The sequence below is a fragment of the Bufo gargarizans genome, chromosome 3 (assembly GCF_014858855.1).
Source record: "Bufo gargarizans isolate SCDJY-AF-19 chromosome 3, ASM1485885v1, whole genome shotgun sequence".
Taxonomy (NCBI): domain Eukaryota; kingdom Metazoa; phylum Chordata; class Amphibia; order Anura; family Bufonidae; genus Bufo; species Bufo gargarizans.
The window spans coordinates 202,987,202-203,013,483 of NC_058082.1; the positions used below are offsets into that span (position 1 = coordinate 202,987,202).

The 26,282-nt window shown below is 39.3% G+C and overlaps 1 protein-coding gene across 2 annotated transcripts in view; it reads left to right on the plus strand.

Moving 5' to 3' along the window:
• GABRB3 (gamma-aminobutyric acid type A receptor subunit beta3) overlaps positions 1 to 26,282 on the plus strand; it is a 309,205-nt gene that overhangs the window by 139,188 nt on the left and 143,735 nt on the right. For both annotated transcript variants that reach the window (XM_044286240.1, XM_044286241.1), the window contains exon 4: positions 20,697 to 20,917. In XM_044286240.1, coding sequence (XP_044142175.1) covers positions 20,697 to 20,917 — 221 coding nt within the window. The remainder of the gene's footprint in view (positions 1 to 20,696; positions 20,918 to 26,282) is intronic.

Consider the following 26,282-nt stretch of genomic DNA (forward strand, 5'->3'; position numbering starts at 1 on the left):
ACCTGCTTCCACAAAATACAGATTGAGGGGTGCAATCTACCTGCTTCCACAAACCACTGATTAAGGGGTTTGAAATACCTACTTCCACAAAATACTGATTGAGGGGTGCAATATACCTGCTTTCACCAAATTCAGATTAAGGGGTTCTATATACCTGATTCCACAAAATACAGATTGAGGGGTCCAATATAACTGCTTCTACAAAATACTGATTATGGGGTGCGAAAAACTTGCTTCCACAAAATTCTAATTAAGGGATTTGATATACCTGCTTCCACAAAATACAGATTGAGGGGTGCGATATACCTTCTTCCACAAAATATTGATTCAGGTGTTCTATATACCTGTTTCCACAAAATAATGATTGAGGGGTGCAATATGCCTGCTTCCACAAAATATTGATTGAGGGGTGCAATATGCCTGCTTCCACAAAATATTGGTTGAGGGGTGCGATGAAACACAATAAAATTGCATATTACATAATACATGACCAACATTGCCAATAATAACACTTTATAAAGGCCAAATAGTACCCCTACATCATGACCCGGTCATTAATAATGCTGTTTAGGCCACCACCCAGTGACTTACAGGTGATGTCTCCCCTTATTGGAGTTGTTCTCTTTCTTCCTTTTTTTTTTGCAGTCCTGCACAGGTCACCATGATAACATCTCCTGACCATAACTTCTTTCTGCATAGTTGAACACACCTATTTAGTAATAATGCCTCCTTGCATGCCCCTACTAAGTAATCATCCCCAGTTCTCATATAAAACCCCCAGTAGTGTCCTATTTCCATATAATGCCCCCCAGTAGTGGCCTCTTTACATATAGTGCCCCCCAAAAATGGCCTCTTTACATACAATATAGTGCCACCTAGTAGTGGTCTCTTTACATATAGTGCCACCCAGTTGTGACCTCTATAAATATAGTCCCCCTCCCCAGTAGTGCCTCTTTAGATATAGTTCCCCCAGCAATTATGCCCTGACTGCCTGCATTACAGCAGAGGTGGTCGTAAATGTTATTGCAACCTCGTGCACTGGGTCTCTGGTGGTGTGATGCCGTAGTCACCCTGCCTGTGAAACGGCGCAGGCAGTAACAATGATGTAATTGCACCCTCCTGCACATTAGCACTTCCTCATAGACCTCAGGCATAGCGACCTTTAGCCGGGTACAGGGACCAATAGTTCCCATCCCCGCCGTTCAACCCTGGTGCTCCCTGCAGACCAGTACCAGTTCTGGTTGGGGACCTCTGCATTACATGATATGGTGGTGCCCAGTGGATCCCATTGACTATAATAGGGTCTTGAAGGTTTCCATCATGGTGTTTTCTGGAAAAGATAGTGCAGCATGCATTTCTATTTTTCAGCTCTTTTGATTAAATCTGCAATGCAATGAAATGAAACTTCTGACGCAGATGTGAACCTAGCCTTAGGAAAATTAGGGTTATTTAGTTTTGGAAAAAGACGACGAGGGGAGATATAATAACTATGTATAAGTATATACATATTTATATATTATATGTGGGAAATATATGTGGGAAAGTGTTTGAGTCCATAGTAAGGATGTCCTGGAGCTGGAAAAAGTACAAAGAAGAACAACTAAACTGATAAGGGCCATGAGGGGGGTCTTATTATGAGGAAGTATTAAAATAATTAAACGTATTTAGTCTTGGAAGAGGCATCTAAGAGGGGACATGATTAACCTATAACATTTGTGTTGCACCTATGTAACAGGTGCCAGAGGCAACACTCCGGGCCCTCTCTGTAACCTGAAAAAAGTATATGGTGTACCAATATGCCTTAGATTTTTTCTGCCATTCATCAGTGCAGGGAGCGCTATGAACAGCACAGGCAGCGCATTGAATGTAGAAAGGCTATTATAGCTAAATGATAAAGTACATGCAGGATATACTATATTGGAATGTAGTATTCAGGTTCAATTTCCGTGTTGTCACTTTGCCATAAATAAGTGGGTTTTGGGTTGCAGATTGGACACTCAATCTGTAAAAGGCCTATACAAATATATAAATGATCCGTATAAAAAAATATGGTGAAAAGCTATTTCATGTATAATACCCTCAAAAGACAAGGGACATTATGCCTCTGTATGGAAAAGGAAAAGCTCAGTCTCCAGAGGTGTTAAGGCTTCTTTACTGTCTATGGTCACAGCAGAAACTGTGGAAAGTAAAAAAATAAAAAGGCTTAGATGAATTCTTAAAATTAATAATTAAATAAGATTGAAGTTATGAAAATGTGTAGATGGCTCTGTCCCATTACTCTTTCCTAAAATTCACATCCCCACCCATTATTTTTTTTCCTGAGATCTCAAATTGATAGGCCATCAATATCTGATTGGTGGGATTCCAAGACCCTGCACCGTGTCAGCTGTTCTGCAAAAGTTCCCCGGCCAGAAGTCAGCACCAGAACTTCACAGCTCTGTCCATTGTGTAGTGGACAAAACTGGTAACTACGGCACTGCTCTTATTGAAGTGAATGTGAGCAGTGCTTCAGTTACCAGCTCTGTTCACTACACGATGGACAGAGCTGTGTAGTTTTGGTGCCGACTTTCAGTGCTGGAGCTACTGCAAAACTGTTGATCAGCAAGGGGGTGCGATATGTTGGACCTTGCTGATCATTTATTGATGCCCTATCTTGAGGATAAACAGTCATTGGTCCCACATAAACATCTTAAAAAATGTTTCTGGATTTTGAAAATATGGAGACAGTTTTCAGGACACATACTAAATGTTTATAACTGTGTTACATTCATGACACACAATGGCATGTAGACACCAGATTGGAAATGTATGTCTTATAACCTGTCTCTGTAATTGCGTTTTCCCACACAATTAGCAGCATGCTAATGGTGATGGTGAAGTTTCCAATGTATGGGTCCTACTCCAATAGCAGCATGCTCTCCCTTCACACCTGATTCAGTAAGACCAGACATAAGAATTATTATTATTTATTATTAAAGTGCCATTCATTCCATGGCGCTGTACATATAATAAGTGGCATACATACATAATACAGACAATTGCACTAATCATGAACAAGATCATTTACAGACTGGTACAGGATAAAGCACCCTTCCTGCAAGGTCTTAGAATCTACGAGGAAGAATGGACTTATAGGGACCAGTGGCGACTCTAGGAACAATATATATGGGGGGCACAAAGATACCACAGTCAAAAATAGGGGGGGCAAAAACAAAATAAGTATATATAAATAAGATTACAAAATACGAGAGAATTGTGGTATGCAGGGATACATTTATAATAAAACTATTTACTTACAAAAGAAGCTATTCAGTCGTCTGCTGTGCCGTCCTCTGCTTGCTTCCGCGGATTCTTTCCCCTTCTTTCTGTCTCTCGTCAGTCCGCAGGCGCACTGTTATGGGGGATCTGTGGAAGACACACTGTTATGGGGGCATCTGTTGATGACACATTATGCCTCTCATTAGCCCTCATTATGCCTCTCATATCAGCCCCCATATTAGCCCTTATGCCTCATTAGCCCCATTATAAGCCCTTATGCCTCATTAGCCCCCATTATAAGCCCTTTTGCCTCATTAGCCTCCCTTATTCCTCTTATTAGCCCCCATTATGCCTCATTAGCCCCCATTATAAGCCATTATGCCTCATTAGCCCACATTGTGCCTAATTAGCTCCCATATGCCTAATTAGCCCTCAGTATGCCTCTTATTAGCGCCCATATGCCTCATTAGCCCCCATATGCCTCATTAGCCCCCATATGCCTCTAATAGTCTAATTAGCCCCCATTGTGTCTCTAATTAGCCCCATTATTCATCATTAGCCCCCATATGCCTCCAATTAGCCCCCATATGCCTCCAATTAGCCCACATATGCCTCCAATTAGCCCCCATAGCCCTCCAATTAGCCCCCATGTGCTTTCAATTAGCCCCCATTATGCCCCCAGCAGACATATTCTTTATAAAATAAAATAAACACTTACCTCTCCTGCTCCTGGACGGACGCCGCCTGCAATTTTCTCCCTCCTCAGTCGACTGTGCTCTAAACTGGCCATTATGCCTCATTAGCCCACATTGTGCCTAATTAGCTCCCATATGCCTAATTAGCCCTCAGTATGCCTCTTATTAGCCCCAATATGCCTCATTAGCCCCATATGCCTCTAATAGTCTAATTAGCCCCCATTGTGTCTCTAATTAGCCCCATTATGCATCATTAGCCCCCATATGCCTCCAATTAGCCCCCATATGCCTCCAATTAGCCCCTATAGCCCCAATATGCCTATTAGCCCCCATATGCCTCCAATTAGCCCCCATAGCCCCATATGCCTCCAATTAGCCCCCATAGCCCCCATATGCCTCCAATTAGCCCCCATATGCCTCCAATTAGCCCCCATATGCCTCCAATTAGCCCCCATAGCCCCAATATGCCTACTATTAGCCCCCATATGCCTCCAATTAGCCCCTATAGCCCCAATATGCCTACTATTAGCCCCCATATGCCTCCAATTAGCCCCCATAGCCCCATATGCCTCCAATTAGCCCCCATATGCCTCCAATTAGCCCCCATATGCCTCCAATTAGCCCACATATGCCTCCAATTAGCCCCCATATGCCTCCAATTAGCCCCATATGCCTCCAATTAGCCCCCATAGTCCCCATATGCCTCCAATTAGCCCCCATAGCCCCCATATGCCTCCAATTAGCCCCTGTAGCCCCATATGCCTCCAATTAGCCCCCATATGCCTCCTATTAGCCCCCATATGCCTCCAATTAGCCCCTATAGGACTCCAATTAGCCCACATATGCCTCCAATTAGCCCCTATATGCCTCCAATTAGCCCCCATGTGCTTTCAATTAGCCCCCATTATGCCCCCAGCAGCCATATTTTTTTATAAAATAAAAAAAAACACTTGCCTCTCCTGCTCCTGGATGGACGCCGCCTGCAATTTTCTCCCTCCTCAGTCGACTGTGCTCTAAACTGGCACAGCCGACTGTGCTTCTCCCTGCACAGCCGACAGCCGAGGACCAGGAAGTGGTGAGAACAGAGCGTTCACCACTTCCTGGTCATTCGGTACTAATGAGCGCTTCCATAATGAAAGCGCTCATTAGTATTCACCTGGGGGAATCAGCGGGGGGCACCCGGGGGGGGCAAAGAGCAACATAGGGGGGGCAATTGCCCCCCCTCACCCCCCTCTAGTGACGCCTCTAATAGGGACACTGTAAAAATATTTACTGGCTGTTTCAGGTATCTGTCCCAGGTACAGATGTAGACATCATTATTTTGACTAGCTTAATGCGTTAACACAACAAAAGCATTACAGTAATAAAATAAATAGCATTAAAGTGATCATACTGGTGTTGCTGGGGTCGGAATAATGCTGGCTACATCTGAATGCATCCATATTATGGTATGTGCAGAAGCTATATAGTGCCGATGATTGAGATCTGATCGTGTCTTGTAAGATCTGGAGGACAAAGCCTAAATACACTCCTCCTATATACAGCATGAAATCTTGTGTTCTGTATACTTGCTATCTTTCTTTGTATTCTACATCTCAGTATCCTGTGTTTGTTTTCAATCTGGGAATACATGAAAGTAAAATGTAAGTTTATACATGGTCTTTCCCTGTGGTCATATGAACTGCAAGATTTCATTCTGTGAATATTCTCATTTGTGTACCTAGGATGTCACTGTAGGGCTTAACAACCAGGAGCATTTTCTTTAATTGAGAAATGCCTAAATCACAGCTAAGTGGTTTCCACACAGTCATTTTCTAGTGTCAAGAAAGCTTCTTCGTCAGTAAAAGTGAATATATATATATATATGTATATATATATATATATATATATATATATATATATATAGTGGCAATTCACATTTTGAGATGATTCCTTAACCAAAAATGAATAATGACTGTGATCTATCAGACTGAAGTTTTAGAAAATGTGTTTCACTGCATGTAAATTAATATGTGTATATAGAAGGTTAAATACGTACGCTAACATTCAGATACAGAATATGCTTTTGTCATGTCTGAGTTTTCTGGTGACATTTTAATTTACTTGAAAGGAATCAATGGCTAGAAGAGAGATTTAAAATTGGTCATCTGAGGCTTTCATTTTCATCCTTTCCGGCGTCTCTTCCTTTCCACTTTCCATATCCATTCCAGTGCTCTCCCTCCAGCTGTAACTGCTGAATACTCATTTTGGGAATCCCTGACTCCCAACAGCTAAAGTAAGCATTCACATATTAACAGAAAGTATACGAAGATTCTCAAAAGTGTCAGTTCAGCAAGGCCTAGCCACCCACAGATTGTTATATCCTCTTCCTAAAACGAATACTGTAGGAAATAAAATAAATAGATGGAAATAGAGATAAGTGAATTAAAGTTGACAAAGTAGAATACGATCAAAATTTCAGGAAAAATTTGATTCTTACCGAATCCGAATTTCCCCACACTTTGTGGTAACGAATTGCATTATTTCCTAAAATGGCTGCTACACATGTTAGGACATGGAGCAAAGAACTCTGGGAAGGAGGGATCACCCACAATGCCATGCATGCAGCCAATCAGCAGCCAGCCAGCCCTGTGATGTCACAGCCCTATAAATAGCCTCAGCCGTTTTAGATTCAGCCATTTTCCAGTGTGTTTAGTGCAGGGAGAGACGCCAGCTGGCACTAAGGACAGTGCTAGGAAAGACTTCATTGTGCCGTAAAAACAATTTACAAGGTCAGGGAAAGATTAGTCAAGGTGTAGGGAAAGGATAGGGAGGCACTATGCTACACTATAAAAGGAGAACAGGGTGCAATAGGAGAGTGTACAGCCTGGGTAATAGGAGTGATTATATTACACTTTGCTGTACTAATTGGGGATCCAAATTGCTGTTATACTGCTGCTTTTAGGTTGTTTGCACTATGTGATACATCACTAATTCCAGCAAACCTTGCTTGTGATTGGGGTGCAAGTTCTGTGTGATTTTACATTAATAAACTTTTTTGGGGGGATGTGCATTAATAGGAAAAAAAGGGAAAAAAATAATTGCTGTTCAGTGGTGAAGTTACATTGTACTACAGCCATTTGTGGGGTGTATTAATATGATAGATACGTGCGTCCTATTAGACATCTTGCGTAAACTTTACATTGTTTTACTTTTTTGGGGGGTTTTAATAGGAAAAAATATGAAAAGAAATGTCATAAGTGCCGTTTGGCGGTGAAGTTGCATTGTACTACAGCCATTTACATGGTGTATTAAAAGGAAATATACGTACGTCCCATTAGCCGTTCTGCGGTGAATTGTGATCGTTATATTTCTTTTTTTGGGGTGTAGAAATAGGAAAAAATATGTGTGACCGAGTGAAGGTGGATGCTCAACAGACAGGATCCATTTTTTGGGGGCTATTGTTCTGACAGATCAGAGGCAAAATAATCCGTGACATGAACACAAACTTACTGCCGACATCCACTCCACTCTGTCGGGGGGCTCTACTTGTATAAGCGTTTAATAAAACAGGTTCTGTAGATATCTATATGGAATCAGCTGACGAGGGTGAAAAAGGAGTTCGCTTCTTCTTGACGCTAACATCGACCTGTAAGGCTGAGTTCATACTTGAGTTATTTGATCAGTTTTGGCCCCATAACTGCCCAAATAAGTGAAGAGTGCAGTGATTCTAAGAGCGACGCCTGTCATCTGCATGTCATACTGACTCACAGTATTATTTCACTACCAAAGCAGACTTACTATGCGTGTTACTGCAAGGCACAGTGTTCTACACCACTATAAAGGCTCTCTGCAGCCAGGAAATAGCTGTTTTTTAACGCAATTCGCTGCAAATAAATTTGTATCGAATCAAATATTTTCGGAGAATTCAGAGAACTGACTGAATCAAATTTTTGAAAAATTCGCTCATCTCTAGATGGAAACATAAAAGAATAGCACAGCTATAGTAAAATATCAAATATCAAAGATTCATGTAATACATGCTTAGTACTGTAGATAAGGAGTCCAGATTTCTTATTTTATTACTGTCCCTCATTCTCTCAATGTCAGCGTTCAAAGCTGCACTCAAATACACAGTCGGCAGTCCTGGCAATGTATTTCAACTGCAGCTCTGAACACTGACTACAGGGGAACATAAGGCAGTTAAAAGAAAAAAAAGTTGTAATCTGGACTCCATATCTGCAGTACTGCTCATGTATTACTGTAGGGAATACTCGAAAATCGAGGTGACAGATTCCATTTAAAACAAATGTCATTGAAAGAAAAATTCAACAAAATGTATGGTCACTTAAATGGCTGAAAAATACAATATGTCCCTGGTGATAGCTAAACAAAAAAATCACTGAAATGTAATTATTTCTCCTTAAAACATTATTTTTTATTTGCTCTATTAAAATCCCACACATGAATAAATGTCAAATTACAAAAAGATAATTCCACCTTGGGACTTGTTAAACAATAAAAATACAAGTATTGATGTATTGCCACCATGTGGCTACTCACAATATAGTTGACCATGGAATAGTTGATAATTGATCATGAGAAGTGGGACCAAAACAATATCAGGATCTCTCCTTGGTGGTGAGCCAATTAAGAACTCTATTGCCTTATGTCCTGGAGAAAGATCCAATAATTCAGTTTTTAGGCATTTGGGGAGCTGTCCCTATCCATCTACGCTCATCCTGCCTCAAAGCGGAGTAATCACCCCGAAAGGGGGCAACCCCACTTATCGGTGGCTGTACCCTAATCTGTAATTCCCTTCCTAATCGATTCCCAAACAAAAAGTAACTTCCTAAATGTCCTAGATGTATAATTGGACAGTTCAAGCAGGAAAGCAAAAAAAAATCTGATCATATGGAAAAGAAATACTTCTCCAAAAATGTTAGTAATGAAAGAAAAAAAATCTCAGATAATACGAGATAATAAACACTTCGTCCCGACGCATTTCCGCAGTGGTATGAAATAGATTGATCAGGGGACCATGTATGCACGATGGCGTTCAGATAATATAGTGCCAGGAGATGAATGGCTTACAGCAATTTTATATCTGTCAAGACTGGGTTTAAATATCCCTGCTTACCTCCAAAATGCCAGAGTCGGCGTCTACCAAACACCAGTACGCCTGCGCCCGTGTAATCTGGAAGGTGTCTCAATGTGAGACTTAACCGCTCCTCACATGTGACTTGGAGGCGCCGGTCGCATCATTCTTCCTGTGTGCACACGCACCCAATGATATGGGTGGTCCAGGTAGCAATTCACAGGGTTTGACGTCAATGCACCTTGCATATATTGCGCAGGCACTGGTGATGTCAACACTTCCATGAGCGCATGCGCCCAGGGGGTATGGACATTCTGGAAAGGATACATATACACCAGTGCGCTTGTGCCATTACAGCACTTAGATAAATGACAAAAGTGCCGCTATTTTAAATTCGAACCAGATTCCCACAGGTGAAAAGGATTAGGTTCTGTATATAACATGAAGGAGTAATAAATATCTCCACTTACTATACTTATGCACTAATTGTCTTTAACTACAAGACTGGAGTTAAAGAACTTTGGTAAGCTAGTGTATATTATGTTTGCCCAACAAAAACTAAGCTTGTGTAGTGCAATAGTAAGTGGAGTTAAAAAGGATATCTCTCACCCACCATCCCCAAAACTGGTACTGTGGGTTTAATTTATTGGGGGAACGAAGGGGGGAGCAATGTCAACTGATTAATGACTAAACTCCAGATATGCCCCACCTAGATAATATTCTTTTAGTGTTAGACCAATTATTGTCAAATACACAGCTCTCAGAAAAGAATGACCAAATTATAATGTAAACCAATGTTGGAAGCGTTCCTAGTAATTATTTATAAAAAACTGACAAAAGATAAGGTGTCATTTAGACCTAATGGATTCACAGATTTTAGTCTGTACATCCATTTGTTTTCTTTTTAAAGTTCCGTTGTTTCTATATCACCATCTCTACAAGAAGGATGTATCACTTCAATCACACAGAACTTTAAGGCACTAGGGTTGCCTGAATGTTTTTCTAGAACATATCATGCAATGGGAGTGTCCCTCTTATGTCACCTAAGTAATCCCCTATGCATCTCCATATTTCCCTTATATTTTTCCCACATATTGTAGTGGGCAGGTGCAGGTGCACAGGTAGACTACCCCCATGCTTTTACAATTAGCATATTCCCAGATATCATATGTTTTTTGTGTGACTGTACTCATAAAGCTCTGTGTAGGCTAAATATATGGGCAAACAATACAGTCTCCACTCCTATACATACCACAGGGTTTACTCGATAACCAAGTACCCTGTTTGCTGACAGGTTCATAATGACTGCGTACAAAACTATCTTTAAGGGATATCCCTCTTCTAAAGGTAATTGCCGGATAATCTGATATAACGTCTCTTATATCTGGGTCCATTTTTAGGAGATCCCAATATCTAGATAAGATCCCTCATAATTTTTTGTGTTAATCATCAAAAGTACCTACGATATGAGTGAGTTGATTTGACTCCTCTTTTTATGGGCATATATACTATCCCTCTGCATGTCAGATTGAGGGTCCATTATATCTGACCTATTCCTGGTAAGGGCATTTTTAAAGGCATCCTGAAGTACTCTTGGTGGATATCTCCTTCTTAAAAATCTGCCCTGTAAATCCTTGGCCTGACGGTGGAAGTCATTCACAATAGAGCAATTCCTGCGTATGCGCAAATATTGTCCTTTGGGTATACCACATACATGGGTATACCACAGACTTGGTGGGTGATGACTGTCCCACCTAAGAAGACTATTGGTTGCAGTGGGTTTTATAAATGTTTGAGTGTGTATCTGGCCATATTCAAGATAAATATCAAGGTCAGGAAATGTCATGTGTAATTTCAAAAGTAAAATGCATCCCAATGTTGTTAGTGTTGATTTCTTCAATAAATTCCAAAAAGGCCTCCCTGGTACCACTCCATAAGATGAAAACACCCAGAAGCTGATAGATGAAGCCCATTTTCTATCCTCAATTAAAACCAGGGTATCCTCCCACCAGCCCAGGAACATATTTGCATAAGTTGGCGCACAGGCACTGCCCATAGCAGTGCCCCTGAGCTGGTGGAAGTACCTGGAGTTAAAGAGAAAGTAATTGTGTTTTAAAACAAACTCAAGAAGTCTCAGTATAAAATCATTATGATGAATACACTGGGTACCCCTAGTTTTCAGGAAATATTGTACCATTGTCACTTACATGGGACTAAACATAAATAAAAGATTGGAGTAACATCCTGTATTTCATGGACTGTGCAGACAAGATACATTGAATATACTGTGCCGTAGCTGGGGCCAATGAGAGGGACATTTCCTTTAATGTTCTGTGTAATAAAGTCTTACTTGTAATGTAATGGGTTAAAGATAGTTAGTATCCATTGTGCTAATAAGACCACATTCCTGAGTGATCTCAGAGACATGCGAGCTGCACACTGGAGGAGTGGCTGAAAGGTATAACTCTGGTTTGCACCAGCAATTAGGTGGCACTCCATTGAAGACTTCAGTTTAGGTAGACTGTAAGTATTTATTTACCCTATCCCTTATACACCCTCGGGTGTTGTCCATGTGCTACAACATGGTGACCGGAGTACTACAGCATATTGCATATTTAGACCAGTGATGATTATTTAATTTTTACTATTCTGTATGTGACTTGTCTATTTTATCTTATATTTAATCAAACTTAGTAATTATATTCACTTAGCCTGCATAAGCTTATTCATTCTCAAATATTTAGAATTCATGTTTTAAAACACTTGGGTGGGTCATTTATTAAACAGAAATACGCCTAAATTAGGCATAATCCTGGCGCAGATTGCGGCGCAAAGGACCTTTTCCCTGCTCACGCCAGGTCTAAAAAAGTGGGTGTGGCATGGGCGGGGAAACGGAATGGCCTGCAGGATCATCTCATCTACCATTATCTATGCCTGTTTTAGGTGTATAAAATGGTCTAAATCTAATACAGTTAGGAATCTTTCTTACATTTAAAAGCGGCGGTGGATCTGCCAAAGTTATGAAGAGGCCTTCGGATCCACCTCCAGGTATAGGGCTTATTATGACCGATGTCTAAAATGCTGGTCTTAATAAATGTGTCCCTTGGTGTCAGAAGTGGGAATTGAGCAAAATATTATGCTGATTTTTTATAGGTTGAATTAATCTATCCCTATCTCTTGAACACTTTGGGGTGTTGTCTATGTGCTCCAACATGGTGACCGGAGTCACACCCCAATACTGCATGTGTAGGCCAGTGATTGTTATTTACTTTTACTATTTTGTATGTGATTTGTCTGTTTTACCTTATATTTAATCACACTTAGTAAATAGATTTATTCACTTAGATTGGTAAGCTTATTCATTCTCAAATCTTTTGAATTTATAAAACAATCTGTCATGGAGACATTGTGTTAGTCAGATCAGTAGAAGAACTGACATTATGTAAAAAAAAACAAAAAACTTTATTCCTCACATCTAATTGTGCAAAACCTATTATGTACCTGTTGCACATCCATGTTTAATTTGGAATGATTTTGCTTTTGATGACTTATTCAGAGAGTCTGCAAATGAAAGCTCCAATGGGAATACACAGGATTTATTTTGTCATGGGAATACACAGGATTTATTTTGGCAGTGCAGATGCTCATGTAAAAACAGTCTTTATTGGTAAGTTTTGCCCTACAATGCCAAGGGCTTAGACATTAAATTAGAAAACAGCAATATATATAGCATACCATAACCTTGCCTGTCCAACCTACATAAGGTTTGACCATTAAATCCAATAACTATTTATTGAAGCAGTGTCCGTTTAGGGTATACAGTGGAGAAGTGAAGGTGGTGAAGATAAAAATTTGTTTAAAGTTAGAAAATTTGTTTAAAGAAAATGACTCTTTAATTTGACTTTACAATCATCATACTTAACAGATCAGATCGGTATAGGCTACTATGCAAAAAGTACAGTATCCATTAAGAAGCCTAGTCAAACTCCTCATTACAGCATGTATACTTTTATGTAGGTTTTTCTAGTTCCTTTGAAGCCTTAGATGCACACATAAGTATACTTTACCATAGCAAGTAAATTCCCAGTAATATTTGGTATAGGGTCCATCAAGCAAAGGGCTACCTAGAGGAGGCCATGAGAAACTGAATACAGATCACTAAGAGACCAAAGAAGGGAGGATAACATAGTAACATAGTAACATAGTACATAAGGCCGAAAAAAGACATTTGTCCGTCCAGTTCGGCCTGTCATCCTGCAAGTTGATCCAGAGGAAGGCAAAAAAATACTGTGAGGTAGAAGCCAATTTTCCCCACTTTAGGGGAATAAAAAATTCCTTCCCGACTCCAATCAGGCAATCAGAATAACTCCCTGGATCAACGACCCCTCTCTAGTAGCTATAGCCTGTAATATTATTACGCTCTAGAAATACATCCAGGCCCTTCTTGAATTCCTTTATTGTACTCACCATCACCACCTCCTCAGGCGGAGAGTTCCATAGTCTCACTGCTCTTACCGTAAAGAATCCTCTTCTATGTTTGTGTACAAACCTACTTTCCTCCAGACGCAGAGGATGTCCCTTCATCACAGGGAACAGAATTAACACATGATTATTGTTCCATGTGTCTTCTCATCTGTACTGAACTGAAGGTGCTAGTGGTTGTATGGGGCCCAGTTCAAGTTCAAGGTTGGCAATACAGCAACTTTGGCATTGAGCGGCCAAAGATAGCTGTGTAGCAGTCCAGTCACACAACATAAAGGAAATAAATAGGGTCACATCGCAACTTGGACACTGAATTTAAAATAATCCAGCAATCACTGTGCACTAGCCTTACTATTAAGTGCCATGGTTATGTGTAATGCATCCTCATAGATAGATAGATAAATAGATAGATATACAGTAAGATTGTAAAAAAAAATACCCTGAACTGCTTGGTAATATCTTTATTAGGTTATTAGGTCTTTTAACTCATTTATTTGAAACTTCTATTAGAACAGAATCTTTATCCCAGGTAAAATACAGACTTGCTACAACTCTGTTTAACCCCTTAAGAACCTCCACCATACATGTATGGCGGAGGTCTGGTCCCCAAACATGGCACCCGTTCGCACGTGCAGCGGGCGCCTTAGCCGCTGGGTTTCTGCTATTTTAAATAGCAGAGACCCATGGCACATGTGTGTGATCAGCCATAAGGCTGATCGCATAAATCTTACCCTTCAGATGCATTGTGCTAATTGACCAAAGCCTCAAGCAGGCTTCAGAGTCAATTAGATGAATATACCAATACAGGACACTAGGTGGCAGCCTTGTATTGGTATAGTGCAAATGAAGTGTTCAATGATGGCTGTTTAGCCATCAATGAACACTATGCGCAATCGAATGATTGCCAGTTATTGTCACCCAAAGTGAATTAAAAAAGTAAAAAAATAAATAAAAATAAAGTTTTTACCAATATATAAAAAAAAAGTTTAAATCACCCCCCTTTCCTTAAAATAAAAATACTTAACCCACAAAAAAATAAACATAATGGGCATCGCCGCATGCAAAAACACAATTAAAATATAACAATAGTAATGGCATACGGCAAATGGCAAAACGGTAAAAAAAAAAGCAAATTTGCCATTTTTTGTCACTTCAACTGCCCAATAATTTTTTTATCAAAAGTAATTAAAAAGTGGCACACACTTTAAATTGGTATCACTGAAAAGAACAGATCGTCCCGCAAAAAATGAGCCCTCACACAGCCTCATACACATAACTACAAAAAAGTTATAGGGGTCAGAATATGGTTATAATTTATTTATTTTTTCCTCAAAGTTTTTAATTTTGTTTTAAGTATTAAAGTGTGGTATCGTTGAAACCATACTGACAAGGAGAATGAAGATAACAGGTCAATTTTACCACATAATGTACAGTGTAAAAATAAAATAAAAACCTTTTTCAGAATTAAGTTTTTTCTCAATTCAACACCATTTGGAATTTGTTTTCTGCTTCCTACTACATGGTATGCAACCGTAAAAATGAAAACTCAAAAAAGGAAAATCCCAGGGTCCTTAAGGGGTTAAAGGGGTTGTATCATGAAGCATATTCTACAATTTTTAAACCAGCACATGGATGGAGCTGCCATGCCGAAGATAATCTAGCAGAGCAGTTGGAGAAGTGAATATAGAGATCCATGTGTGGTTCATGGCTTCTTCTAACTTGATTAGAAAGGTATTGTCATTTCCTATTTGATGTCAGATTTTTATTTTTTACATCAATCATGGCATAACCTCTTTAAATAACGTAAAAAATGTTTTTTCATTACTAAGCATTTTTTATTTTATTTTTTTAAGTCATTTTCAATTTTTCTAAGCCTGGCTCATAAGTGCTATAAAGCATTCGACCTCCTAGGCTTAATGATGTACATTAGCTACAATGTTTGCATTCATTGTACATCGCAATGCTCCATATTCTACTTCCTTTTGCAGTACTATACATTTCAGAACATGCAGTCACTGTTGATTGCCATGAATGAACTCTCTTGCTGCAGAACTTACTATTGCTTTAGATTATTTAGGGTACTTTCACACTTGCGGCAGAGGAATCCAGCAGGCAGTTCCCTCGCCGGAACTGCCTGCCGGATCCGTCAAAATGTATGCTAACTGATGGCATTTTTAAGAATGATCAGGATCCCGATCAGTCTTACAAATGCATTGAAATGCCGGATCCGTCTTTCCGATGTCATAATTTTTTCAAATTTTTTTCCGGTCTGTGGATGCGCAGACCGTAAGGACGGATCCGGCATTGCGGTATTTTGAATGCATTCCTATGGATGCCGGATCTGGCATTTCGGCAAGTGTTCCAGATTCTTAGCCGGAGATAAAATCGTAGCATGCTGCAGTATTTTCTCCGTCCTGATTAGTCAAATAGACTGAACTGAAGACATCCTGATGCATCCTGAACGGATTGCTCTCCATTCAGAATGCATAGGGATAAAACTGATCAGTTATTTTCCGGTATTGAGCCCCTAGGACGGAACTCTATGCGGGAAAAGAAAACGCTAGTGTGAAAGTACCCGTAACAATTTATATGAACTGAAGACGTTGTTACATTCCCAATAAAAGTGCACTAGCCATTGCCACTAACAAGATTATAGAAAAGATTTTTATTTTCTATGGGTTTACACTTGTTTCCTTGATAAGTGAATTCCAATACACTTCTTTGCTTGTTGCTTATAAACTCCTGATTGATTTATCAACCTGCATGAGGTTACATGGCCAGACAATTTTTAATTTTGGAGTTGGAATGAAGTGGATTTGATCTTTTTTTATTTTTGCCTGTTTACTTGAATTTTAACTTTTAATCCCCAGACAGAAACTATTTTCTTCAGGTATTATTGGGAAATAAGTAATGGGAGTTATTTTAGCTCAGAGCTGTGACATCTTTTTAGCTCTCCAAATAATTCCAGCACTCTTGTAGTTTTTAGGCAATTAAGAAATTTTGTAGACGGAAATGGGGAAAAGTAAATGACATTGTTGTGTTATTATTCACTTATGTTGGAAGGCCTGATAGTATATATTTGTCTCTTAGGCATTGCAGTGCACTGCAGTGTACGATTGCCATATGTGCCATGAAAGCTTCCAATGCATAAGTTAAATGAACCCACAAACCCCCATTATACCTACAAACACTAAAAGAGTGTTCTTTTAGATTTTTTGCGGTTGTTTCCATTTTTATTAAGCATGGAGTAGTACAGCAAACATCTAGTACAAAAAAGTATAATCACAGTGTATGTTTTTTTTAAACATGGGTTCCTATGGGTGGTTGATTTCACACATTGTTATTCATTAAACACATGAAATTGTGGTTTCCTTTGGGAGGACACTGAAGATGCAGCATGAAAAGAGCTTTAATAAAAAAGGATATCTCTACCTCTCTTACACATATTAACTCAGTTTTGCTTTTGCTTACTACACTTACACTCGCCTACATTTGTCAGTATTGTTATGAATACCCAATGCCACTTTATAGAGGTAGTCCGGTGTTAAAGAGGACCTTTCATTGGTCCAAACATTGTGAACTAAGTATCATGACATATACAGCGGCGCCCAGGGATCTCACTTCACTTACTATTATCCCTGGGCGCCGCTCTGTTCTCCCGTTATGTCCTCCGGTATGTTCGGGGACTTGGTTATAGTAGGAGCAGACTGCCCTTGTTCTGCTGGGCGTCTCCTTCTCCTAGGCTGTAGCGCTGGCCAATCGCATCGCAGAAATCACAGCCTGGGAACTCCCAGGCTGTGAGCTCTGCGCTGCGATTGGCCAGCGCTACAGCCTAGGAGAAGGAGACGCCCAGGAGAACAAGGGCAGACTCCGCCTACTATAACCAAGTCCCCTAAGTCTCCGCCTACTATAACCAAGTCCCCGAACATACCAGTGGACATAACGGGAGAACGGAGCGGTGCCCAGGGATAATAGCAAGCACAATCAGATGTCATGATACTTCACAATGTTTGGACCGATGAAAGGTCCTCTTTAACTATTACATTTGTTTGTTTAGAGATTAGGCAGTTATAAAATTTTCTAATACACATGTATTTAAAATTTTGCTCCAGGACCTGTATTATGTTTGTACAATAGCCTCTCTGTAAAGAAAAAATGGTATGCCCACTTTAGTCCTGTAAAATGCAGCTGTTGGAGATAGGACTAAACATGGCTTCAGTCATGTGACCCTCGATCCTTTAATGTGATCTCTGGCATTTATTTTAACTGTCCAGATATCTAACAAGTGAATAGAAGTTTATTGAAATGCACAACATATGAATACAGTATATACAGCAATACTGCCTGCAGCAGCATTTCATGTATTTTAGTATCTTCCTGTCTCCCCTGTATGTGTTGCGTTTGTAATTTATTTTTACAGTTAACTTTATTAACAACATGACAACATCACCTAGAGATAGGCAGCCATATTACAAATCACCTGGAGACAGGCAGACATGTAAACACACATACAGTAAAGTAGTTATTGTAATAGCTACAATGGTTTTCACAATTATTTCAATGTAGTTATCTCATGGAAGTGTCCTGTGTGCTGACCCACCACATATATGTTGTGTAATACTGTTGCTTACTGTATGCCAATGGGGTGTCACATGACAAATGCTACGGTATTAGGTTAGGTTAGGACTGAACCTAGGACTCCAGCGCTGCAAGGCACCAGTTCTAACCACTGAGCTAACCCTGTCTTTTTCACAGGGTTTTAAAAGTGACCGAACACCCATTATACATTTGGTACTTGTCATATAGGCCAATTGTTGTTGTATTTTGCCTCATTTATCAAAATTGCTTACATGGAAACTGTCCTTGTTACCCCTAACAGCCAATTATGGTGCAGCTGTGCAGTTTTTCTGTTAGGCAACTGTAATAAATGAGGCTCAATAGTGTAAATGACCTCCTCTTTAAGAGTCATTGTTACAGACCTAGTAGTAATTAGGTAGTAAATCTGGCATTAGTACTTAACACCCTATGTCAAAGAAATGCATGTAATTCTAATCCTTCTCCCTGTTAAGGACATATTATTTTTAATGAGGATGCAGGGCCATTACGTTGTGTGCCTGGATACTACATAGAAAGGCATGTTCACAATAGTAGTTAACTCTGTATTTGTCTTTTCTGTTGAGCAATTTTTAGCTGTAGTATATATATATATATATATATATATATATAAATGTATATCAGGATGCAGAGTATGAAGTATGATTGTAATCCTCTCAGCAGTGCTGATGGGAATAGTGTGAACAGAGGGAGAAAATAATAATAAAGTATGTATATAAAAGTGTAACATTGAATAACAAAACACTGCATATAAAATAAATTATTATGAAGACAAAATACGTTAGACCAGTGTTTCCCAACCAGTGTGCCTCCAGCTGTTGCAAAACTACAACTCCCAGCATGCCTGGACAGCCTTTGGCTGTGCGGGCATTCTGGGAGGTGTAGTTTTGCAACAGCTGGAGGCACACTGGTTGGGAAACACTGCGTTAGACCATTCAACATAAGCCTTATTCAATGTTTCATCTGGTAAGATATCTGTGAAGGGTCTGTTGATGGCCTGTGTGACCTCTTATGTTCTCAGTGTCATCCATATTCCACATGCATTGCTGATCTTAAAAGAATTCCAGAACATATCCTACCAGTCGCCAGTGAAAACCAATGACAGAATTTGGATGCCATCCATATTCTCTCTGTGGTTTTCATGGAGCCATAGACTTCCATGGGCGTGTGTAGTCCACACCACATACCAAAGTAGTGCATGCTTCCGTTGTTTCTCCACGGACAACATCTGTGACTAAACACATTCAAATTAATGGATATGTGTGCTGTCCATGGAGAACATGGACAGCACATGTCTGTGGTTCATGAATGTGTGAATAAGCCCCTAGTATGGAATATGGAGTGATTCATGTCAGAGGCCTGGATATATGTGAAGGGGGTCTTATTTCTGTGAGTGTCTAAGTGAATTAAATGGATTCTGTTACCAGGTTTTGGGCTATAGAGCTGAGGACATGCATGGCTAGATCGCCGCTAGCATGTCCGCAATATACCTGTCCTATAGGGCTGTGTGCTTTTATTTTCTTTAAAAAAGGATTTTAGAGATATGTAAATTAGTCTTGTAGGTGCCCAAGGGGCTGTACTAACCTTCCTGGTGCCCAGCCACGCCCGCCTGTGAAGGAGGCCAGCACCACCTATGTCCTCCGAATCTTCTCCTTTCATCAACGATAGATTGCCGTAATCTTGCGATGCGCAGTGCCGGTAGAGTGTTCCTTCCCAGTGCTGGCATCAGCCTCAGGGAAAGAACTGCACATGCACGAGCTCGCACATCGCGAGATTACGACAATCTATCGTTGATGAAAGGAGGAGATTCGGAGGACATAGGGGCTCCTTCACAGGTGGCCGTGGCTGGGCACGGCTGGGCACGAGGAAGGTTAGTACAGCCCCTTGGACACCTACAAGACTAATTTACATATCTCTAAAATCCTTTTTTAAAGAAAATAAAACCACACAGCCCTATAGGACAGGTATATTGCGGACATGCTAGCGGCGATCTAGCCGTACATGTCCGCAGCTCTATAGCCCAAAACTTGGTGACAGGATCCATTTAAGTATTTTAGTATAGAATTGTATTTTACAATATATCTAAGTAGACATATGCCTTAATGTTCAATGAAAGATGTTAAAAGTTAGAATTAATAAAACTTTCTTCTAAAGAGCTGTTTTCTGAGCTTTACTGCCTAATGAGAAATTAGATTTTATGATTCTAGATCTATGTTTGTCTGCAGAATACAGGCAAAATCTATATATTTTAAGCAAAAATGAGAACAAACATCACAAATTCTGAAAACCAAAAACATCATTACCATCTTAAAAGTATAGCTTTAATTAGCTTTCCATCTTAATTGTATAAGTACTGCTCTTTACTCTATTGCATACAATGAGAGAAGTGCATATGTAGTAAAAAATTTTTTTTTCAAAGTGTCAAGACTAAATTTAAACATTGTAAATTGTGAAAAACTGCATTAAGATACTAGATCATGTACAGATACGTAGTAAAATGTATTGGGATTACATTAGGAATTGTGTGAACGCATATTAAGCACTAAATGTTATGGCTTTTCTCTTTACAGGATTATACTTTGACAATGTATTTTCAGCAGTACTGGAGGGACAAGAGATTAGCTTATACAGGAATCCCCCTCAACCTCACTCTCGACAACCGAGTGGCAGATCAACTGTGGGTTCCTGACACCTATTTTCTAAATGATAAAAAGTCTTTTGTACATGGTGTTACAGTAAAAAATCGAATGATCAGACTTCATCCCGATGGGACTGTTTTATATGGTTTAAGGTAAGCAAACCTTTGATAATGTGGATATATGGTATCAGAAGAAAACATTATATATTACAACAATTGGTCGTCTATGAAATGAGCTGTAACTTTTAATTACCCTTAGAATAATTATTGTTTTAGTAACTTTATTTACACCAACTTTTTACGTGGCTTACTTAACAGTGTGGTGCATTCTAGAAATAATCTCTATAATTTTCTGAATTTTGTTGTTACCTTTTTATTATTATTCTTGTGGACACTTTCTGGTTAACCTGTTTATTTACTGTTCGTGTGCTTGATTCAACACTTTCAAACATAAAACGCAATCATTTCTTCCTGGATCCTACTAATGGATCACAAGTAATTCATGTAGCATTAAAAAGGATGTGCGTTGTCTTTTGGCAGATGATTGCAGGTCAGCAAAATCAGTAAGGGAGAATACTGTAACCAAAAAAGTATGTTAACTGCTTTTTAACCTTTAAAGGGAACCTGGCACCATGAAAATACAGTGCAAGCTACAGACAGCATGTTATAGAGCAGAAGGAGCTGAGAAGATTGATATATTTAAGCTTAAAAATGGCGCCCATTCTGCTCATTTTAAACAGCAAACACCTGGGACTAATATATGCGATCAATGATAACATCAATGGCATACATTTAACCCCTCAGATGCCATGGTCAAATGTGACCATGGCATCTGGGACGTTTCAGCCACCATTTTAGGAAAAATTGATTTGTTACCAAAAAGCGAGAGGAAATTCGGCTTTGTGGCGAATCAATTTTTTCCTGAAATTTAAATCCCACTTCAGATACAGTACTTCGATTCACTCAACATTAATAATGGGCATTGGGGCATGTAAAAACACCCATACTATTAAAATAAAAAAATTTGCATCCAATACGGATAAAAATAGTGAATAAACATTGATCAAAATGTCAAACTTCATATGGCTATGTGAATGAAAAAAATAAAAAAGTTATGGCTTTGGGAGGGCTGGGAGTAAAAATAAAAACGAAAAAAACAGAAAACCACTCTGTCTTGAAAGGGTTAATAACTGCCTACTGTGTTTTGATGGATAAAGGTGTAGATGTTAAGTTTGCACCGACATCTTTTGGTGTTGGTGCAGTGGAGAGAGATTTGTGGCTCCCAGAGCACTCCTGCTGTAGGAACCTGCCGTTACTAAGTTTGGTTTTTAGAGCAGGCTCCAGTCCTACAGCTGGGCTTAGAGGAAGTGCTGATCTTGTTTATTAATCCTTGCCATGGTCCATGACTGTGGACATGGAATAACTGTGGGCATAATATATAGTATTGTGACATAGCCTCTTTAAGGCTATATCAGGCCTGGTCATTAAGGGGTTAATAGTCCACCAGAGTAGAAGGCATTCTTAATGGGGATCTGTCACCAGCATGTCACCATGAGCTCCACTCATTTCAGACCAGTGGTGAAGCAGAGAAGCAGGGGCTGGCCCCAGAAAGGAGCAGAGTGCAACAAGAGCACTAGTGACACCCTCATTGCACCAAAGGTTTAATTTGCCTATTATGAAAAAGTATCACACACCAGAGTCCCCTCAATGCATTACATGACCTGTTTGTGGACGTACATAGAGGGGATGTATCGTCATACAAATTCCTCCAGAGTCAGTGGCAGGTTGTCTGTGTTTGTCTTATCATACTTATTTTGGTTTGCTGGAGGTGACAGATTCCCTTTAGGCATAAAAAAATTGTTTTTTCTTACAAATATTCACTGTGATCCAGTATGCCTGACTTGCCATGACCAATTAGTAAAAGATGGGTTTTTTGATAGGTCATCAAAAAAAAATTCCACTATTGAAAAAAAGATTATAGCACTATATTAGCTAAATTGCCCTATATTTGTTTTTTTAGAATATTCGCTATATTGCTATATATACTTGTTTTAGAATATTATGAATATTCAAAAAAACAAAGATATTTGTTTCTTCGAATATTCGTAATGTTCTAAAACAAGAAAATATAGCAATATAGCGAATATTCGGGGGAAAAACGAATATAGAGCAATTTAGCTAATATAGTGCTATAATCTTCTTTGTCTAATAGTTTTAATTTTTTTCTTATCTGAAGTCCAGATTGGAAAAAAATTACAACTATTAAAAAAAAAGATTATAGCACTATATTAGCTAAATTGCTCTACAATAGTTTTTTTAAATTTTGGCTGTATTGCTATATATTCTTGTTTTAGAAAATTACAAATATTCGAAAAAAACTAATATATTCGATATAGTGCTATGACTCATTGGCCCAAAAGCAAGAAGCAGGGAGGAATCATGTTTTTGCTCGCATTACGAAAATTTGCATATTATGCGCTCATTACCTTGTCGATTTTTCGAGTAAAATAAATCGTAGAATATAACGAATATTCGAATTTGCAAATATTCGCCGAATATTCTACAAAATATTTGCGAAATATCGAGAATTCAAATATGACTACTGCCGCTCATCACTAGTAATTACACTGTGCCGCCTCTACAAAGAAGTCGAAGCTGATGTACTCTTGAATAGAAAGTAACCCTCTCGCAAGTGCTGCAGTCTCTTCAAACAGCTGATTGAGGAGGTGCTGGGAGTCGGACCGCCACAGATCCGATATAGATGCATTGCACAACCCCATTAACATCATTGTAGTGTGCAGACCTAAAATATTTATGTGACTGTAAATTACAGTTTATTATTATGATCTACAATAAAAACAATACTAATGAAAGGTTCTTTTTTGCGCTGTGTGGCTTTTCATGGGTATGGCTGGTCAATGCTCGTCAGCAGTTTTTCCACATGGTTTTCATGTTTCAGAAAGCAATAACTTACAAATCAATTGGTAGAACATTTATGAGGGCTGATGGGGATTACTTTTATGATTATACCTCAGTGTTTTCTGCAGCAGTGCATGGTGGGATTTGCTTGGTCATGGATTTCTAGAGCTAGGTGCCATCTGAGTTCATTAAATGAAAATCAGGCATAGTGTTAGGGACCAATTACATCTTATGAACTTAAAAGGAATGTCTCTGCAATAACCTTTATATGCCTTGTGCATTACCATTAAGCCTAGGAAGCATGGGATTTATCCAGGATTACAAAAAAAGAGTCTGCTTTTCTTTTTCCTTTTTTCAGTAACATGCATCCCCTTGGACTGTTTCTGGTGTTGCATTTTAGTCCCATTCACTTGAAGGGGGATTGTCTCCAATAACAGACACAGCCCATGGACAACTATTTCCGGGGAAAAAAACACTGTTCTTTTTTACTAATCAAACAGAAGCTATATACAGTTGCAAGAAAAAGTATGTGAACCCTTTGGAATGATATGGATTTCTGCACAAATTGGTCATAAAATGTGATCTGGTTTTCATCTAAGTCACAACAATAGACAATCACAGTCTGCTTAAACTAATAACACACAAATAATTAAATGTTACCATGTTTTTATTGAACACACCATGTAAACATTCACAGTGCAGGTGGAAAAAGTATGTGAACCTCTAGACTAATGACATCTCCAAGAGCTAATTGGAGTGAGGTGTCTGAGGTCCAATCAATGAGATGAGATTGAAGGTGTTGGTTACAGCTGCCCTGCCCTATAAAAAACACACACCAGTTCTGGGTTTGCTTTTCACAAGAAGCATTGCCTGATGTGAATGATGCCTCACACAAAAGAGCTCTCAGAAGACCTACGATTAATAATTGTTGACTTGCATAAAGCTGGAAAGGGTTATAAAAGTATCTCCAAAAGCCTTGCTGTTAATCAGTCCACGGTAAGACAAATTGTCTATAAATGGAGAAAGTTCAGCACTGCTGCTACTCTCTCTAGGAGTGGCCGTCCTGTAAAGATGACTGCAAGAGCACAGCACAGACTGCTCAATGAGGTGAAGAAGAATGCCAGCTAAAAACTTACAAAAGTCTCTGGCATATGCTAACATCCCTGTTAGCGAATCTACGATAAGTAAAACACTAAACAAGAATGGATTTCATGGGAGGATACCACTTCCTGCCACTGCTGTAAAAAAAAACATTGCTGCACGTTTACAGTTTGAACAAGAGCACCTGGATGTTCCACAGCAGTACTGGCAAAATATTCTGTGGACAGCTGAAACCAAAGTTGAGTTGTTTGGAAGAAACACACAACACTATGTGTGGAGAAAAAGAGGCACAGCACACCAACATCAAAACCTCATCCCAACTGTGAAGTAAGGTGGTGGGGGCGTTATGGTTTGGGGCTGCTTTGCTGCGTCAGGGCCTGGAGGGATTGCTATCATCGAAGGAAAAATGAATTTCCAAGATTATCAAGACATTTTGCAGGAAAACTTAAGGCCATCTGTCCACCAGCTGAAGCTCAACAGAAGATGGGTGTTGCAACAGGAAGACAACCCAAAGCATAGAAGTAAATCAACAACAGAATGGCTTAAACAGAAGAAAATACGCCTTCTGGAGTGGCCCAGTCAGAGTCCTGACCTCAACCTGATTGAGATGCTGTGGCATGACCTCAAGAAAGCGATTCACACCAGACATCCCAAGAATATTGCTGAACTTAAACAGTTCTGTAAAGAGTAATGGTCAAGAATTACTCCTCACAGTTGTGCACGTCTGATCTGCAACTACAGGAAACGTTTGGTTGAAGCTATTGCTGCCAAAGGAGATTCAACCAGTTATTAAATCCAAGGGTTCACATACTTTTTCCACCTGCACTGTGAATGTTTACATGGTGTGTTCAATAAAAACATGGTAACATTTAATTATTTGTGTGTTATTAGTTTAAGCAGACTGTGATTGTCTATTGTTGTGACTTAGATGAAGATCAGATCACATTTTATGACCAATTTGTGCAGACATCCATATCATTCCAAAGGGTTCACATACTTTTTCCTGCAACTGTAATTTGTGTGTATAACACATGAACAGCTTGTATTGTAATATTTTTATTAGGTGTCTCATGGTTCTTAACTTATAATTACAGTGTGAGCCATAGGCAATGTACTTTATTGGTGGTCTGATTGCACAAAATGTAACATCTACTAATGGTGATATGGAGGCAATGTAATGAATAGATATGTACTTTAGCTATGTGTGTGTGTGTGTACAATATACTTATGTTTACTATGGTCATGGTACAGGCTGAGATTTACTAATCCTATAGATCAGGGATCAGCAATCTTTGGCACTCCAGCTGTTCAGAAACTGCAACTACCAGAATGCTTCATGCACTTCTATGTGGGTATAAAAGGCAAAAAGAGGAGGCAGCACCTTATGTGTGGTACCGTTTTATAAACAAATATGGTAAGATAGTAAATTGCGCTTACTGAAAGTTGTTGCGATGAAGTCGCAACTACTAAGATCGGCTTCATGGTGACGTTTCATACT